The 18,830-nt window shown below is 50.1% G+C and overlaps 2 protein-coding genes across 4 annotated transcripts in view; one reads left to right on the top strand and one right to left on the bottom strand.

Annotated features, from left to right (window-relative positions):
• Positions 1–18,830, top strand: part of LOC144132733 (uncharacterized) — a 125,962-nt gene that overhangs the window by 17,697 nt on the left and 89,435 nt on the right. The gene's annotated exons all lie outside the window — the stretch shown is intronic.
• LOC144132734 (uncharacterized) lies at positions 6,509–10,028 on the bottom strand. The gene is made up of 3 exons (XM_077665347.1): positions 8,381–10,028; positions 8,238–8,300; positions 6,509–8,067 (listed from the first exon to the last, which is right to left on the bottom strand). Exons 1-3 carry the CDS (start codon positions 8,478–8,480, stop codon positions 7,730–7,732), a joined length of 501 nt encoding a protein of 166 aa, XP_077521473.1. The 5' UTR covers positions 8,481–10,028; the 3' UTR covers positions 6,509–7,729.

Raw genomic sequence — 18,830 nt, 5'->3', positions numbered from 1 at the left:
AGTGTTTTAAAATGAAGGATAGTGACTGCGACGGCTTTGTATTTGGTTTTAAGTTTGATCTTGTGGGTTGCTACACCAATCTGGATGACAATAGCAACACCTCCAGACAGTTTGCTTGCGTGCTCTCGCTCACGCCGAAAGACATTGTACTTGTTTAAAATATTTTTTGTTTTGGACCTAAGTTGGTCTCCTGTAAGCATAAAGCCACCGGGGACATTGTGTTTAAAAACTCTTTTATGTCACCGTAGTTATTCTTTAGTCCTCGGCAGTTCCACTGTATAACGAACGCCATGTTTGATGAGTGTAGTTAAAACTTGGGATACCTTTTTTTGGTGTGCCAATACTAGGGTCTTTTTTCTTTTTTGCTCCAAGGAGCTTTGCCCCTGCAGCAGCAAAGGCGAGTTCTGTGTTATGTCCATCGCCTCACTAGAGGCTCTGGACTTCCGCGGTGAATCCGCGGGTGTGCAGTTTGTGGGCTTCTCCCGACTGGGGGAAGCCTTGCGGGCGGCTGACTGAGGGGCCGGTGGGTCCTTGTTCAGAGGTGGCAGGGCAGCCTTCGCTGCGTCTGCCGGGGGCGGGGGTGGCCTTGCCTCAGGCTTTGCCTGGGCAGTGGCCGAAGCCTGGTGTGGTGTGTCGCCCCTGCGTACCACATCGGCATTTGTTTTTGCTGTGAACTGGAAGGCTGAGGGCAGTCTTTTTCGTGCTTCTTGATAAGTTATGTTTTCCTTTGTCTTTATGGTTATTATTTCTTTCTCTCTCATGTCGTGTACGACCTCAAGTACGTGCTAAGATCCCCTTCACAGTTCGCGCACTGTGGTGAAGCATTGCAGTCCACGAATTCCTCAAGTACGTGCTGTGATCCCCTTCACTGTTCGCGCACTGTGGTGAAGCGTTGCAGTCCACGAATTCATGATTGTTTGACGAACATTTGGCACATATTTGGCGGCCACGACAGCTCTTTGAGCCATGGCCAAATCTTTGACATTTGAAGCAGCATCTGTGGTTGGGGATGTATGGTCTTATATAAATTTATTTTAAGATATCCTACTTCTATGGTTTTGGGAAGTTGGCTGGAGGCAAAGGTCAGGACTATGTTTTTTGTTGGTATTTTTTTGTCTTTTCGGATTTTGATACGATGGACTTCAGTGACGTTCTGGTCTTTCAGACCCTCCAACATCTCTTCTTCAGAAAGGTTCAGGAAATCATTCTCAGATATTACTCCTTTGGCTGTGTTCAGTGATCGGTGGGTAGTTACGGTTACACGGATGTCTCCGAAGGACACTAAGGTTGGGAGTTTTGAGTATTGTGCTTTGTCTCTGATTTGGAGGAGGAGGTCGCCACTGGCTAACTTCGTCACCTTGTAGCCAAGGCCCAGGGCATCAGTAAGAGATTTGGAAACAATTAATGGAGACATTTTTCTGGTTGGTTGCTCTGCATCTTCACTATGTACAACATGATACCTCGGGAAATGTTCTTTTGTTTTTTGGAAACACTGGGCAGTTATGTCTTCAGTCCGCACTCTTTTTAGAGCGTGATCATTTTGTGAGGGAGGGGGAGCCATAAAGTTTGTTTAATGTTCGGTCATGATGCCAGCCACCCCCATGGAGCCCAACTTGGGGACGGGACAGGAACTTGCAAGCAAGTCTTGCCCACGCTAGCTGTCCACCCCAACTATCACCCAATATGACACAACTCTGGTTAGCTGGTCACACAAGTTTAATTCTCGCCGCCAGGAAGAAGGAAAAAGTAATTAAGAGAGGAGAACAAAGGAGAGTTGTGAGAAAAAAGATAGGAAAGTGAAAGATAGAGGGGAGGACAGGAAAAGGCGACTGCCGATTTCCCCCGGTCGGGTCAGGCCGGAGGTGCCGTCTACAGGAAGCTGGGGCCAAAGTGGTGTGTTGTCTCCGCCGAGGGGCCTTAAAGGTCCAAACGCTCAGCATCGGCTCAACCACCAGGATCCCCTTTTCCCCGGACACGGCGATGCCATGCACGGCTAGGCACGGGTGCTCGGGTCCTTGGTGATGCACTGTTCACCATCATCCCCCTGTGGGGATGTCCCTGGGGATGCTCAGGAACCCTTGGTGTCGCCAATCTGTAAATCAGTAATAGGAGGTCTTTCAGTTTCAACATTAAAAGGAGGCAGTATACCATTATCACGTATGTAAACAGATGAAAAATATAAATTAAAATCTTCGGCATGCTTATGGGCGTTCTCCTCGGTCTGAGCAGGGTGCAGAACTTTAGACGGGTTTATATAGCGCCAGAATTTGCCAGGCGACTTGCTAAGAAATTCCATGAGCATCACGTTACAGAATCTCTCTCTTGATTCCTTCAGAAGTGTCTTTAAATCCTGACTCAAGCAGCGAATACAGTCGAAACCCGCAATAACGAAATCGCCGGGGACAGCAAAAAAATTCGCTTTCGCGAGAATTTCGTTGCTGCGAAAATGAGACAGAAAAGATAGAAAACAGCCCGCAAAAAGAAAATTTATTGCCAAAAGTCAGTCAGCTTAGTTTGCCGAGCCTTGCCTTGCAGCAACTTCATGGTTCTATTCTCACACTGCAAGAAGTGATCCATTGCCACGTCGTCGTCGTGTGCGCCTAAGAACGACCGGATCGTGTCAAAGGCGTCCAACACATTCCTCGGGTTCGGGTTTACCGTCTCTCCATGTTGTGGACCTTGGTCCTCGGTGTCGTCAGTTTCGCACACGTTTTTTGGCTGGCGGAGACATCTCAAACGCAAACGTGCGGACTGCTGCTCATACACACCGCCACCACACACAACGAACACATGTGCACCGCTCGCAGGCCTAAAAGTGCAGCGCTGATGATCTAGTGTCGCCCCCTGATGGTGTCGCTGCGAGGCTGCCTTCCCTGAACATAGCCTCCGAGATAAACAACCACGCGGAACCGATCACAGAGGACACGCGCTGCGCCGGTATGGTGGCTAGCACCGGCTCAAGGTGGCTAAAGTTTTTAAAGTTGTTCCGGCTGCAAGGTTGCCAGGCGCCAATGCTCTCGCTGTAGCCACGCAAGCGCGCTATTGCAGTTTGCTCAATTTGAGTGCTTTTTTGACGCTGTTATTCATAATATGGGAGACAGTATGCGGACCGACGCTGCAGCAAATTTCGTTATCGTGGGATTGCGGTACAAAAATGTTTCGTTACCGAGAGATACGAAATACATTGGCCCCTATGGGCATTTGCCGGGATCTCGGAAATATTTCGTTGCGGCGAGAATTTCGTATTCTCGAGATTTCGCTATCGCGGGTTTCGACTGTACATAGATTATTTTCTGAATTTATGCTCCGAAACGTGGTGTTTTTTCAAAAAAATGACCTTGGTTGGCGTCAGTCGTCTTTCTCCTAATTACATTAACGTGCAGAATGACAACGACATAGAACAAGATCAGTTTCGGATTCCAGCAATAGCAACAGAGGACCAAGCGGCTACGCCAGTCCGCTCTGAGTAGGATTCAGGTGAATGCTGAGAACTTTGTCCTCAGTCCAGAAAGTCGTTAAAAGTTTATACGTCTAGCACATCCACACACTTGCTCAGTCTGAATGCGTTACCCTTGCACATGTAAATAATGGCATTATGTGGTACTTAAATAACCAAGCAGAAAGTACTAATCCTGATTTGCAACTGGGTACAATTACAATGAATCTGCTCCTTGCTCAGTTGGCAATGATTCTGAACCGACTCTTTGCACGCGTGCTGACTGAAAGAGTTTAGTGCTCAGGGATCCCTGCTGGCTGTGGGTTCGACATGGCAGCTTTCAAATAAATAGTGTTTGTTTGCGCTGCTCACGTTTGTTTTTTCTTGCATCCCTAAAAAAATGTACACGCCTCAACACTGGCATAGCATTTGCAGAGGGTCAAACACTCGCTCTTTTTCTGCCCGGTTTCAGTATTAACGGTAAGGAACTCAAGGCGATAAATGCATACTATTCAGCCGGACATGAACAGTACACACGTAGTAGTAGTAAGTGCTTACTATAAATAATAACAAAAAGGAAGTTAAAAGATTTTTGCTAACCCCGCCGTCAGCCATCACAGCGGCGGCACCTGAGCTGGGGCAGCGGAAATAAAGTATAGCAGGCAGTGGTCATATATACACTATTTACAAAGGATAACAATACAATTGTCCCGGATGGGCTCATGTGCAGTGAAGAAAGAAAAAATTAAAAAAAAAACACGTACACAACGTAGTGCACACGGAGCGTTCTGTCGCTGCGCGTCACTCAGGGACTCCGGAACTTTTTTGGGAGTGGGGGGGGCAAGCCTGGTCGTGTTTCTATGTCGTATTTACTTATGTATTTATTTTTGTGTCAATATTTTATAATTATAATATTCTATTGTTATTTATTTGTTACATTTCATTAATGATAATGTTAATATTATCATTAATTAATATTAATTTAATGAGTAATTTCAACAGTATTAAATTTTAGATATTTGCATTCTTGCTTTTTCTGCATTATCATGCACTTTAAATATGGTTTGAAATTTCTGAAGTTCCCAAACCATGCGCAGACTAAGCAAATGACGCGTTCGAAACGAAAAACGAACGGGTGCGAAAGCTGAAAAAAGTCTTTTATTTGTTTCTGCATTCGCTCCCACAGTAAGGTAAGGCTTAGGCACTAAGTACAAGAATATTCCCACGCATTGATGAGCTTCGTGGCTGGTATGACAAGGGGGTGTCGGGCAGGAGAGGATATCAAAGGAGGCCAAAAGTTGCTGTTCGTTCTGCCGTTCTGGACACAAACTCTTTCATAATGACATCCAGTTGCAGGTCCGCAGCTCTCCTCTTGTGCACGTGCAGCAGGAGAAGGTGCGTCAGCCTCCTCTGCGTCATTCGATTGCGCAAAAATGTTTTTACTCGCCTCAGGGCACTGAAAGAGCGCTCTCCTGAAGCAGCTGACGCAGGTACAGAGAACACGAGTTGCAGGTACCGTACAACTTGATCCATCATTTCACGCATGTCTGCAGACTTCCCCTGTAGAATTTGCAAAATGCGTTCGCTTGCGGCCGGGCCCTGGTCACGCAGGAGCGTTGGGAGAAGCACGAGTTGCGCTGAAAGTCTACTGGTGTCAAAATCTGCAGCGTGTGCTCCTAAAAGCTCATTTAAGTCGTGTGCCGCGAAGTTTCGACCTCCAGCAGCGTCAGTCAGAATGCGCTCCAGACTAATCAGCTGCTCCATGCCAGGCTGTTCGAATCGCCTTCAGATCTCGCTGGTAATCCGATCGATAGCGGCAAAAAACTCTTTTCTATGTAATGACTTGCAGTCAAGCGCTGCAGGCTCCTGAGGCTTGTCTGTGAATTGAGTCCTTCTCGGCGGCTGCGAGACTCTGGGCACTCGAGGCTCCTTTAGCCCTAACTGTGTTGCTCTTGAGTGCGTCCGCTACCATAGGACGCCAAATGCGGCGTCAGACCGTAGCCTGTACAAGCTGTCACAAAGAGCCTCTGCTGCCTCTTTTGCTCCTGCAGTGCGATAAACTGGGCGTTGAAGCATCCTCGCTAGCTCCTCGCATAGGCCAAATAGGGCTATAGAAAGGTTGATGCCCAATAAAGTTTCGAACTTCCCCAATACTTTCTCATATCCTTTCAGTGCTGTCTTGCTGGTGCCAATGAGAGAGCTTTGAACTTGTACCAGTTCCTGCAATGTCGCCTGCACCCTTTCATAGTTCTCGATAAACCTTTCCATTGATTTCACTCTTACTGTCCACCTCGTTGGACTCAATGGTAGCAAAGTGTTCGGCCTGGAACAATCCTGCTCATTGGCATCATTACCCGGAGGAAGGACAACGTTAGAATAAACAGTCTTCCTGTTTTTAGATTCGAGTATTGCATGGGAAACATCCTTCACAATGTTCAGAGCATTGCCGACAACCTCGCAGTTCCTTGCGACCTCCTGGAGTGCCAAGTCTAGACAGTGGTTACTGCAGTGTACAAATATTGACCGCGGTTCAGAGTCCGTGATCCTTTTCTGCACGCCGGTAAATCTGCCTGCCATATTCGCGGCCCCATCAAAACAGTGCCCCCTTAGGTTATGGAAGTCCAGACCTAAACGCAAAATCATGTCCTTTACGTCTCTATACAAGGTCTCAGCTCTACTGTCTGGTGCATTGTACATGCCAAGAAATTCCTCACGAACTTCCAGTGTAATCCCATCTACCCATCGCACACAAAATGTGAATTGCTCATTCCCTGTTACATCGGTAGTGCCGTCAGCGATTAGGTGGTGGTGGTTGATGCTAAGGGGTATTCTGGGGAGGGGGATACTGGCCCCGACTTATGTTGGCCTCGTGGGCATCACTCTTGGGGGCCAGGGGAAGGGGATTGGGATGTGGGGGAGGGGAGGGGGATTGGGGTGGTGGCACGGGACAAGGACAGCACTTCACACTTCACAGGACACCGGAGACAACACCCGAGGCACCGGGCACGCAGCAAGCAGCCGTCTCGCTGGGGAGGGGAAGATGAACGGCGCGCGCTAGGAGTGGCGCGCGTCGTCGGGGGCAAGGAGCCGTCACCCCGGAGCAGCCGGAGAGCCGACCGGGGCAGGCGAAGGCTGCAAGGTAGCCGAGGCTGCCTGCAGAGAGCCACCGAAGGGTGGCCGGTAGGGGACCGCTGGTAGACTGCTGTGAGGCAGCGCGGCGGGGTGCGCTGGGAACCGCCGTTGCCGGCGGCGCGCAGGGGCTGTAGTAACAGCAGGGCGTCAGTAGGCTGGCGACCAGGGACTGGCGGTGATGTTCGAATTCACGCCGGGAGCTGCGTCAGGACAGCAGCAGGGGGAGGAGACGCTGGGAACCGCCATGAAGACGGCGTGTCGGGGCCCCTCACGCACGAGTGCGTGCGGGGAGGGCGGAGGGCAGCAGGGAAGCCGCGCTCCGTCCGGGGCAGCACAGCAGGAGTCAGGGAGGCGAACAAGCCGCCGCCGTCATCAGGTGCGCCGGCTGCTGGGGGGTTCACAGGAAACATGGGCCGCCGCCGCTGCAGCTGACGACGACGGCCCGAAGAGGCTCTCCCGGCGGGCGAGGGTTACCCGGCCGCCGAAGCGGCCGCCGGGCGGGTAGGCCTACTAGGAGTAGGGCGACGGGGCCCTACGCGGGCGACGAGTCGGCGGGAAGGCCTAGTGGCTCCTTGGGATGGGCGCCGGACGGCGCTGGCCGCGCTCGGAGCTCCTTGCGATCGTCCAAGGGGCGGGCAGGAGGGTGCGCCGGGCGCGGCGGAGGCGAGGCGTAGTCGTCAAAAATAACGAGCACGTCTCGAGAGGAGAGGTAGGACACATCCGCACTCCTCGGAGGTCCAGACGGGAAGGGGTCAGCGATTATCCCATAGAAGGGAATACATCTGACGTCTCTTATGATGCCCCGCTGAACGCTGTGAGCCATAATTTCTATGAGCTCGTTCTGTATGTCGCTGCTCAGCCATCTATCTCGCTGCTCCATCCATCTCTTCAAAGCAGGCACGTCTTGTGATCGTTCATCTAGCAGATCAAGAAGGTTTCCGTCATCCTTTGTTTGCCCTTGCAAAGCTTGGCCTGTGCGGCATAAGTAGCGGACTGAGCTTACTATAGCGCGCAGTGCCTGCCTGGCTTCCTCTTGCTGTCTGCTGCTGTGTTGAGATAATAGCTGCACTACGTGCATTCCTTTTTCTCTCGACAGTTGGCGCCTTGCGGACAGTGAAATTGGCTCTTCTCATGGCACTGAAACTTTTCGATAGCCTTTTTCTAGTTATTGAAACCAGCGCGAATAAAACATGGTTCTGCTCCTGCAACGTTTCCTCCTCTTTCTTTGAAGGCTATGAGGCACACAGTGCAAAAGACGACGTCGCGCTCATAGTCGTACGACAACCATGTGAATTTCTGGAACCATGCATATTTACAGGACCTTCCGGTTTGGTTGCTTGGAAATTTGTAGCCCTTGGGAGGCAGTGATGGGACATCCTGGGGCGAGTCGTCGCGTCTTGCGGTTTCCACCGGAGCGCAGGCGCCGGAATTCGATGTAGTCCAGTCCAAGTCTGTTGTGAAGGAGGGCTCTCCATCTAGTACAACCTCTGCTGGGTTCTCTGCAATAAGTGAGATAAAAAGAATTCTTAGCCGACCACTGTATGGATCTTTTATTTTTATTATCCCTTCAAAGAAACAGTAAGAGAAGTTAAAAAAATGCATCAAGCGCTAAATGTTCATGAACTGCTCATGAAGAGCATGGTATAAACAAAATATTGCAAAGACGTACCGTTAATACTTGTTGCTCCTATCGCACGGTCAGCTGGCTGACTTTCGTGAGAATCGTTTCCCGCTGCCAGCCCGAAGACAAATACAAAGGGGCATTAGAAACATCAAAAAACAAAATGGCGACAAAAATGTGGCGCAATATACCTTGTGAACCCTCAATTCCAAGGCATAAACGCTTCTGTGCCGGCACGAAGAAGTTGTCGATCTTCTTTTGAGACCCTGGCATCTTCCGAGGCAACGGCATTGTAAATCTGCAGTTATTAAAAAAAATACACTAAATAGGTGAGCGGTCATGGAAAGTAATCACCCGTCGCAGTATATATGTAAATCATGAGAGCAGATTGTTCTAACAATAATTTAGAGGAAAAGTCATCTATTCTCTTGGCAGGCCGTCGCTCGCCTAATGCGTGTGCAAAGAGGTATGAGTCAACTTGGCTCGCTGGTGCCAATGAAATACGCGAACGAAATGTGTTACACTTGAAGGTTCTTATTTACGGCATAAGCTTTAAATAAGCAACTGCTGCATATGCATTTACGATGGCAATTTACAGTGTTTGAATACGAAACAGCGACAGACTGCATTGGATGACAACAGAAGTGAAAATTTGGCTCGCAGGGCAAAATATTGCACCGTATAGCAGTAACTTGCTGCTGTATAGTGCTGCGTAATCATCTGTCCTTATTTAGGCATGAGTACCTGCGCCGCATATATGTAAAAATCCTGCCAGCGGCTGTTACAGGTGGACTGACCTACAAAACAAAAGCGTTTTGATCGGAAACACTGCCTTTTCCACATGCCACGATGATAGTAGAGAGATTTAGCATACAGGAGATGTACTAGCGGAGACGTATACAGGTTTCACGTACGTGAGCTGCGTATGCACAGTGCCAAGCGCGGCCGGGCAGGACCACTGCCAAAGCCAGCAGACCCCACCCCTGTCAACCACGCTCCACGGTAATTGCATCCCCACTTTGTCAAAGTGCAGATATGGCGGCTGTCTGAGATTGTACGCTCCTCGTAGAGCATCTGTCGACGGCTGCGTATTGGCATGGCGGTGCGGCGCCCCTGACCCTCGCGAGCTGATCTCTTCGTACACTCTTCGTTGTTACTCGCTCGTCTGGTGGAGACATTGCGGTCGGGTGTGATGAATGACATCGGACCTTGTCTCTACAACCTCATCTTCTCCCTTGCGTCCTTTCCGTACCCCTGTTCCCAGAAGAGCACGTCCCGCCACCACCGTAGGGTCAACAACCTGTTTTGTCCCCAAGAATGGGTCTCTCTGGCTAGCCGACGGAACAGCGGACCTTGTCTCTACAACCTCATCTTCTCCCTTGCGTCCTTTCCGTCCCCCTGTTCCCAGAAGAGCACGTCCCGCCACCACCGTAGGGTCAACAACCTGTTTTGTCCCCAAGAATGGGTCTCTCTGGCTAGCCGACGGAACAGCGGCGCTCGCCGCTCTGTCTAAAGCGCGTCGCCTGGCGCCCGCAAAAACTGGCGCCACGTGCATTCCAATGCCCACGTAGCGAACTTAAAATAGCCTCTCAAGGTCCTTCGGTATCATCAACAAATATAGAAATCTTTTACCTGTCTGGCTTAAAACATTCCTGTACTATTTGCTTATAGAATCTCGACTCCAGTATTGTTTGTTAGTTTGGTGCACCACGACAAAACAGAATACTACTTCATTCCTCTTTGTAAAAAAAAAAAAAAGGGCGATTCGTGCCATTTAGTGTTTAAGAACTGAAGATCACACGTTGCATTACTTAGTAGATTCCAAAATACTTCGTTTAGAAGACATAATTTTACTTCAAACTGCTTTGTTTGTTTCCAAAGAAATAAAGTCAATCGAATTATTTCAATACAAAATTCATTAAACATGACGCATACTCCCTCAGACTCACACGCCCTCATACTCATACTCATACTCAGACTCATACTCCCTCAGTTTTTAATCAAACTCCCGTTCATTACACCTTATCTCAGGATTTTAAAGCTATTCGTTCCTTTAAAATTATTATTAGACTTCACCTTCTTTCAACTGTTTGTACTTGACATTTGTTTTAATAATTCCTATTTGCTCGATGCATTATGTTTGATATACCTGGCACTATGGTTCTTTGTTATTTTTTGCATTATTCAAGAAAAATTTCCCTTTTAATAAATGCCTTGGTTTCTATTTTAAATTGATACATGTATCTTTCTTTTAAACATTACCCGCAGTGCTGCTGCTGCTGCAGTAAACGTATCTCTGCACTTGATATTTCCACCGGGTGGTGCACGAAAGCACCCGATGTCAGAAGCCCAGTGTCAAATGCCCCGCGCCGAATGCCCCGCTGCATTTGCCCCTTTTTCAAAAGCCCCGAGTTCAGAAGCCCCTGGCACGATTGCCCCTTTTCAAATGCCCCTTTTAGTGTTGAGAGGCTGTCGGCGAGGATGGTGTTTTGATTGGGAAGTGGTGGCTTTTGTGTATTCAATGGCTTTGATGATGGCCACAGCCTCGGCCTCAAAGTTAGAGCTGTATTCAGAAAGTTTAAATAGTTTATACTGTGTGATTCGATTCTTTTTTTGTCAGAACGTTATATGCTAGGCCACAGCATGTCTCTGTTTTCGATCCGTCGGTGTAAATATGCAGGTCTGATGGTGTAAGGGGCCCGGAAGAGTAGTTGATTTTGATGCGTTGCGTTGGGTGGGTGAGGTGGAGGTCCATTTTCGTGGTGATGACTGAAGGGGGGATAGTGAGGGTGTCGTTTGTAAAGGAAGGGTTGTTATTAAGGGCGTTGAAAAGTGCGTTTTATCTTTCGAATATTGTGAATGGTGGGTACGTTTGCAAGTATTGGGAGGGCTATGTTAGGTGTTATTCTGAAGGCTTTGGTGATTCTGAGGGAAGCGTTGGATAGTTTGTAGTTTCCTGCGCACTTGTGATGTTTGTACCAGACTTGGAGTACAGAATGATGCGTTCAGTCGCCCTGGTGTAAACGTCCTTTAGGTGTTTTGGTGCCATACCTCAAGTGTGTCTTGTGAATCGGCTGAGGTTAATTGTTAGTGTTGAGATTTTTTCTTGGATTCGTTGTGAGATAGGAAAGGAGAGTTTAGTATATTTAACTTTTTCAATATATCGAGGATATATTGTTTTTTTTATGGGGGGGGGGGAAAGGTTACATTTGTTTCCTATGATGGGAATTTGGCATTTGTGTGTGCTGAATGATATTTGTTTGTTTGTTGGCCATCTCTGTACTATGTCAATATTCTTTAAAATTATAAAGCACTAGAACTTCAGCACTTATCGAAAATTCGATTTCAGCGTAAGCGGTCGGAAAGTGAGGAGGGGGGGGGGCGGCGCCCCCCCTGGATAAATGTTGGGGGGGCGACCGCCCCCCCCTGCCCCCCCTGTTCCGGAGTCCCTGGCGTCACTACCTGGCGCAAAACATACAGGACGTCAAGCCCGTCTGTTCAAGAAATGCACATAGGCTCACCAAGGTTCGCTCACGGGTGCGCGCACTGTCCTGCGGCCACAATAGCGTCTTGAGCGAGTCTGGGAGTATGCCCAGCGCCCTGTAGGCCACGAGCATATAACGACGAGAGTCAGCGAATGCAGCACAACGAAGGAGCAGGTGCTCCAGTGTCTCCACTACACCGCATCCATCACACACATCACACGTCGCGATTTCGTGATGCACCCGTCGTTCCCCAGGCCACACGCAGCCGATGATTGCTCGCTGCGACCGGGAAAGAGCGCGGCAGCCGTTGATGCTGGTGATACGCTCACCTCCGGCGATGCGTAGGTCGGGGTGCTGCCGTTGGAGATGTTCCTGGATGACCACACACACGTCCTCCAGTGCAAGGGGGAGATCACTTCGAGGTAGTTGGTGTGCGGCGGTCGCGAGTTCGTTGGCCTCCTCGTTGCCAGCGATGCCGCAGTGACCAGGCACCCACTGTGCATGCACAATGCATCCTTTCTGCGCTAGGCACTCAATGCTTGCGCAAGTGCCGTGCACTCGTTGCCAGCGATGCCGTGAGGAGGCACCAGCTCCGCCGTGGTGGAGGAGCCCAGGGAGGTAGTGTGTGTCTGGCTGTGCAGACAAAGTGCGGGGATGGTAGCCGCCGCTGCGAGGGAGTGGCTGTCCTGGACCACTGAGCTGTCGGTGTACACGAGGAGATGGTCCTGAAGCTCCTCGTGTATGACGGCTCTGGCCAGGAATGAGATGCAGGAAGAGCAGGAATTAGACGCACTCAACAAGACCAGTGACGGATTTGATTCAGTACTGAATGCTCTGTTCACTCATACATCTCGAGGTGGCATCTCGACGTGGGTATGGCGATATGGTGCTTGATGATCATAGCTATGGCAGTGCAGGCGATGATCGACACAGGGCTGGGCATGCTGTTCTTACAGTGGGCATGATTCGTAGCCAGCTTGGGTTTGTTCTCTTTGCCCCGTTCTTGAACTGCTCAGTGCCAGTGTGGTTGTCAATGTGCTCCCACATCGTCGCCTACCCCCACTTTTGGATGAAGTGTTGCAGTTTGGGGAAGTGTGGCAGGTTTGGAGACTCCTGTCAGCACGCATATACCAAAACCTCTTGTTTTGGGTTCAGGCAGCCGCAAAAATGGTTTTGGAGGGCTCAGTGTGCACAGTGCAATGGCATACTTCATGGGCGAAACTCCTTGCCGTGTTGGGCTTTGTTGTTTAGGCGCCGAGTGGTTACTGCACCTTTTTCGCATCATATCCAAAAGGGTTGCCACTTGACACTGTGCTAAAGATGCGAGCAGTCGACGCATTTCTTCCTGAAGAATCTCATGGACTGTCTATGTATCATAAGTGATATCTGATAACTAATTCTTCAGATGGCTTGCAGAGAGGACATGCACAGGCCGTGTTGTCTTTGAGAAACTTCGTTTGGGAGAGTCGAATCGCGCGACGGTGAATATTCAGGAAACAGTGATGACTCGGAGGCGTATTCTTTAACAAACAGACAAGGAAAACTGTATTGACTTTACGGGTACACAAAGAGTGGTCAGACGGAACACTCGGCACAAACGTCTCTCTTCTCTGCCGTCTAAGAAGCCACTGTCTTGCCGAGAGTCCGAGGGGCCCGGCCGTTTTCAGCTGCACCCGGCCGTTTCGCTGCCCAACTCGCCTCCAGGGCGCCGGCGTCGAAACTCGATCCCGGGCCAGGCACCGGCGCTCCAAAAACTGGGAGTGTCCCCGCACTGCTCCGGTCCCCAATGGCACCCTGTCGCGCACACGTGCGAAGGAAACACACGCACACAAAACTGAAAGGAGGGCACACGGGCAACGAGAAACACAGGCAGTAGTAAACGATGCCGTTCGTGGAAGACGCACTCTCCCTTCCCCCAAAAAAGACAGAATACACAACAACCTCCCGGCCCCAACAGTGGCAGCTTTACACACACAACTCGAGGGGGTAGAGAAGCTGTACCAGCCTTCGCAATGTGGATCCATTGGGCTGCTTCACAACACACGCTCGGACTTGGTTATCTCTCCCGTGGATCACTTCGATGATCCTCCCCGTCTTCCACATGTGTCGCAGCGCCTTATCCTCGCGGAGGAGAACTAAGTCCCCTACAGAGGTCTGTCGAGCCTGTTGTTTGTTGCAAGTGTGCGCCGACCTTAGCATCAAAAGATATTCATTCCGCCATCGCCTCCAAAACTGCTCCAGCAATCGTTTGCGGTGCATCCACCTTCGTGTCACAGCTTGCGCTGACGAACTGACATCATGACACGGAGAAGGTAGTGACGTCTCTTTCTTACCAAAAAATGCGCCGGAGTAAGAATTTCGGGGTCTTCTGGTGACGAAGAAATGTAGGTTAGGGGGCGGGAGTTAACAATGCTTTCCACCTCCTGCAGTACTGTTGTAAGCTGTTCGAAGGTGAGTCTTGCCTGGTGTATGATTTTACGGAGGCAAACTTTCACAGTTCTTACCATCCTTTCCCAGAATCCACCCCACCATGCTGCTCTTTCCACGATGAATTTCCATTTGATGCTTGTCTTGGAACAGTGGTCGTGGAAATTTCCGTCAAACAAGGGGTCTCTCAATGCTGCAAATTCTTTAGAGGCGCTCTGAAAGGTTTTGGCGTTGTCAGTGTATATCAATGAGGGCAGTCCTCGTCGGGCGGTAAATCTTCGGAAAGCCAGTAGGAACATTTCGGATGATAGGTTCGAGACAAGCTCCAGGTGAACTGCTCTCGTAACTGCGCAAGTGAAGAGGGCAATGTAAGATTTGGAGACCGTGTCCTTGTCCTTAGTGAAGAGCGGTCCGGCGAAGTCTATTCCAACCACTTGAAACTGTTCAGAACGGCAAACCTTCTGTTGGTAAGGGCGCTGTGGGAGCTTCTCCAGGCTTCGCGCGACCTTTGAGGCACATGTTGCATTTGTTTACGAGGCGGCTGAAAGCTGGTGTCCATAGAATGGGAGTGCGCTCTCCCTGCATGGATTAACCGCGTTTTGGCTGCTGCAAGAGTGTTGGGATTCTCTGCTCCTCGGTCACAAGCGAGGTGGCGTCAACAGTGCCGGTCTTAGCACAGCAGAGGCGCAAACTCTTGCTCTCAAGTGCCGATTTGTGCTCGTGTTGTGAGCTTGTATACTGTTCATGGCGCAGAATGCTGGACCCAGGCCAAAGCAATGGGTCTAAAGATGGTGACCCAATCACTTGTTTTTCTTTGTCAGCCTGAAAGAAACTGCCCAGTAATGTCCAGAGTGGTTGCCAAGTTCAAGGAAACTCCGTGTGTATGCAGGCAGCATCTTGCAGTTTTAGGGGTTCTGAGCCATCACTGCCCTTGCGGTAGTGGCCATCACGATGGCCATTGGTAGCTTTCTTTTTTAGTTTCATGTCAGGCATGTGTTAAGGCTCAGGATGGGCAGCTCTTGACCTCCTTGCATCCGTGGCTTTCACTAGGGAAGCCATAGCAGTAGGACTTTGCTTTCCTCGGTTGCTCCATTTAGTTGCCTGGGTGTCCTGAGAGGTGCTCCATGCTTCCAGCGAAGCAACGAGGAGATAGGAGCAGCATGTAACTGTGATCCTATCTTGAAAAGACACTGGGGCCTTGGACCCCAAAACGACGTAAGCTACTCAGCCGGGACGGAGAGACCCTACCCATGCGGCAGGCATGACCATGCGCACTGGTTCTTTGCACTCCCAGACACCCTTAGAGCATGCGGGGGTAGCTTTTGCAGTCTCTCATGAAATGCCCTCTACTCAGCATGCATGGCAAGCTCAGCCAGAAACCAGCCACAAATTGGCAACGGGGAGGGGTCATTTGGTGCCCACCTTTCTTCGGTCGCAAACCAGAGAATGGGTTGGAGTCAGAGGTTCACAAACAAAAACAAGGTTTGTTTATCAAAGAAACAATACAGATGATTTACTTAGCACACATAAGAACACATGCAAAATCATCTACAAAACAAAGCAGCACATGCATAGTTATTCTAGGGAGAGGCTACAGTACAACATCGGCACTGCGACAGTCCGACGACCGGAGGATCACTATTGGCCATCTCAAAGACTGGCATGCGCTCCCTCGCAGGTCCACGGCTGGGCGAGTGGTATTGACCCGAGAGTCATGCGGAAGTGCTTCTTCAAAGCTACTGCAGAACTATGGCACAGGCTGACGGCACATAACGTCCTTCCTATGTAGTGTGTGCCGTGTCTGTCACTTCGTGCCAAGGCAGGCACATACATACGCATAGCATTGACAGAACAACAGCTCTCTCATCCTCCCACCTAGGCACTTGTTGCCATGAGGGTTCTAGTCACTTCTGTCCCACCTGCCCCTGCCGCACACGAGTGAAGTGTAGAGGGCATCACTCAACACACACAAGTTTACGTGCTCTCCATAGGTAACCAGGGATAATTTCTCTAAGCTTCTCTATATTTCTGCAGCGTGCGCAGGCGAGATCCCTTTTGCGCTGCACCAACTTTCCAAATGTGCACCAATTTCTGTGATAAACCTGAACGAAAAAGGCTCCGCATCTTCCTGTAATGTCAATGATGTGCTTCACCACCTGTAATATATATATATTGTGATTCTCAAGGGGGGCCGCAGGGCAGGGGGGAGAGAAATGGGGGTTAGCGCAGCCCGGTAATTGCCTCCAATGAAGGGGTCACCACAACCGGGCTTTGCTGGGGAGGGGGGGGGGGGGGGGGATGATAGAGTAGGGGAGAGGAGGCGGATCTGGGGCATGAAAGGGGCACCGAGTGGAGGCAGGGCAGGCCGCGAAGCGACACGGCAAGAGGAGCGATCAACACCCGGGTAGGTCGGCGCCCGCGCGCGCCAGCGAAGAGCATTTCCATGTGCAGACGGTGGCGAAGTGCTCGGCTGGTCCGAGGTCCGAACGAGTCCGGGATGGGGGGTCAGCCGTGCTTCCTGCCGTCCTCAGTTGGCACGGGCGGCGGAGTCCCACCTCGGGAGCCGAGCAACTAGTGCCGCACACAGGGCACCCACACCGACGCACGCGAACACCGAAGTCACCACCACACGCGTCGAAGCACCTAGAAGTCAGCCGGGTGTCCACGGAGCCGGGCACAGGGGACGGGAGTAAAGCCCCTTGATGTTTTGAAAGTAGCGACACTCTCCTCCTTCGCGGCGCATTCCTCCTCGTTTCTCCTCGCCCGCCAGCCGCCCGCGCTGCACCAACACCACCTAGACTAGACAAGGCCCCTCCACGGAGGCCGTGACGTCACTCCAGTGGCCCGGCAGCCCCCCCTCGGCCGCTCCTTTCGGTCGCCACGCATTCGCGTTAGATATGTCTTGCGTGCTTGTTAGGATAAAAACCGGGGTGCGTTTTTTTTTGTAGTAGAATATAGTGTTTGCGACTCCAAGGCATGCAACGCGAATATGTGAGGCTGCTTTTAGTCTTTACGACAGCATACTGAAACAGTGCCACAAATGCGTTTGTACAAATTGCTTTATTGGAAAGCATGGCTAGAACTGACCCTTTTCATTTCTTGCTTAATGTTTTCATCTTTCTCTCTGCAGCCTTCTTTTGTGCAGAGCTGTGAATCGTATCATTTTGTAGTCTACAAAAGTTGTTCAAAGCTACGTTCGTTGCAGCACGCACTACCTGTCGCACGAGAGTCTCTGTAGTGTGTCCATTTTCGCACGTTACTGGATCAACATCTCCAATAATAGAGGCGGAAATGGAGCTGACAATGGCACGTTGGTTGTCTGATGCGAGGAAAGAATTTGCATTTTCTCCCGTGGTGAGTTTTTCCACAACAAGGGTTGTAATTAGCACCATATGCACAGTGCATGGTTGCGGGAACTTTAATCCTCCCCTTGATAAGTTGGCAATCATTTTCGTGGATTCAACTTCTATATCCCGATTCTCCAGAATGAGAACGCTGCAGCAAAATGTGCAAGACACCTTCTTGAGAGCTGAATGGGCACAGTATCCAGCGATGTAGGCGACGACTTCCATGTCGTGCTTCGGGCTGGAAATTTCTTCACCAGAGACCAGCACGGAGAAGTTGTGTTGCGGAATTTCTTCCGTGTCGCTCGCGCTGTTGTTCTCTGGCTGCGGAAGCATCAGCAGCTTTTGTCGACGAATTTTCTTTTCTGATTCGAGAAGCTGTCGCACAGAAATGTGATACTGTGCACCAGCAAGCTGACGATATCGACCGAAGCGATCCTCAAGTGTGTCCGTCTGAAATTTGCCTAGGAGAACATACCTGAATTTCACGTCTTCTAGGCAGTAACGCGACAACTCAACAAGAGAGTAGCAAGTTAGCCTCAAAGCAGTATGTGTTTCCTTCGTCATGCAGCCACTGGTCATGTTGACACTGCGCCAAGCGTCCAGCCAGTCTACCATGCCGTTCAGGAAAGTCAGCTGTTGATCCACCACCGTAGTCACAGGATTCTGCAGGGAGTCGTTCAGTCGGCGACCTTTGGAAGGGCTCTTTACGTTGACGACCTTCCACCAGTTCGTTATAATGTTGATGAAGAGGGCTGTTGAATTGGCGCTCATGAGTTGGAAGGCTTCGCCACGCATTTCAAGTGCGTTTGCGATAAACGGGTTCATGACGTTTAAAACCAACTTTACATTTTGTCTTTCCATAGGTGTTGGATTGACTGCTTTGGCATTTAGCTTGTAGCCGAATTTTAAGAGCGATGTCTTCTCCGATGAATAAAGCTGTCGCACGGCTTCAAACGATGCAGCTTTCATTCTGGGAGGTCCTACGGGCAGTTCTCCAGACAGGCTCATTTCAGGAAAATAGAAACATGTTCCTTCGTTTTTCTGGTTGATCCAATTATTCCTGACGCATTTGAGTATGTGCACAGGGTCGATGACAAAAAAAAGAGGACGGCTTTTATCGGCTGGGTGGGGATAAACAATGTTCACTTCATGGTTCCTTGAGAAAAGCGACATCATTTTCTGATTGAGCGAGTTGTTATCAGTAACTACAGCTATGACTTTAAGGCCCATAGATTCCACCTCCAAAATTATCTTCTTGCAGTACTCATGTAGGATTTCGGAGTTCATTTTAGAAACGGGCAGAATGTGTATCACATCTTTGTTGGCTGACAGGAGCGACTGAACCATGAAAACATGGGCCGTTGTGGCTGCTTCTTGAGAAT

Source organism: Amblyomma americanum, chromosome 5 (assembly GCF_052857255.1).
Source record: "Amblyomma americanum isolate KBUSLIRL-KWMA chromosome 5, ASM5285725v1, whole genome shotgun sequence".
NCBI lineage: Eukaryota > Metazoa > Arthropoda > Arachnida > Ixodida > Ixodidae > Amblyomma > Amblyomma americanum.
This window is presented reverse-complemented; position numbering and strand designations above follow the sequence as displayed.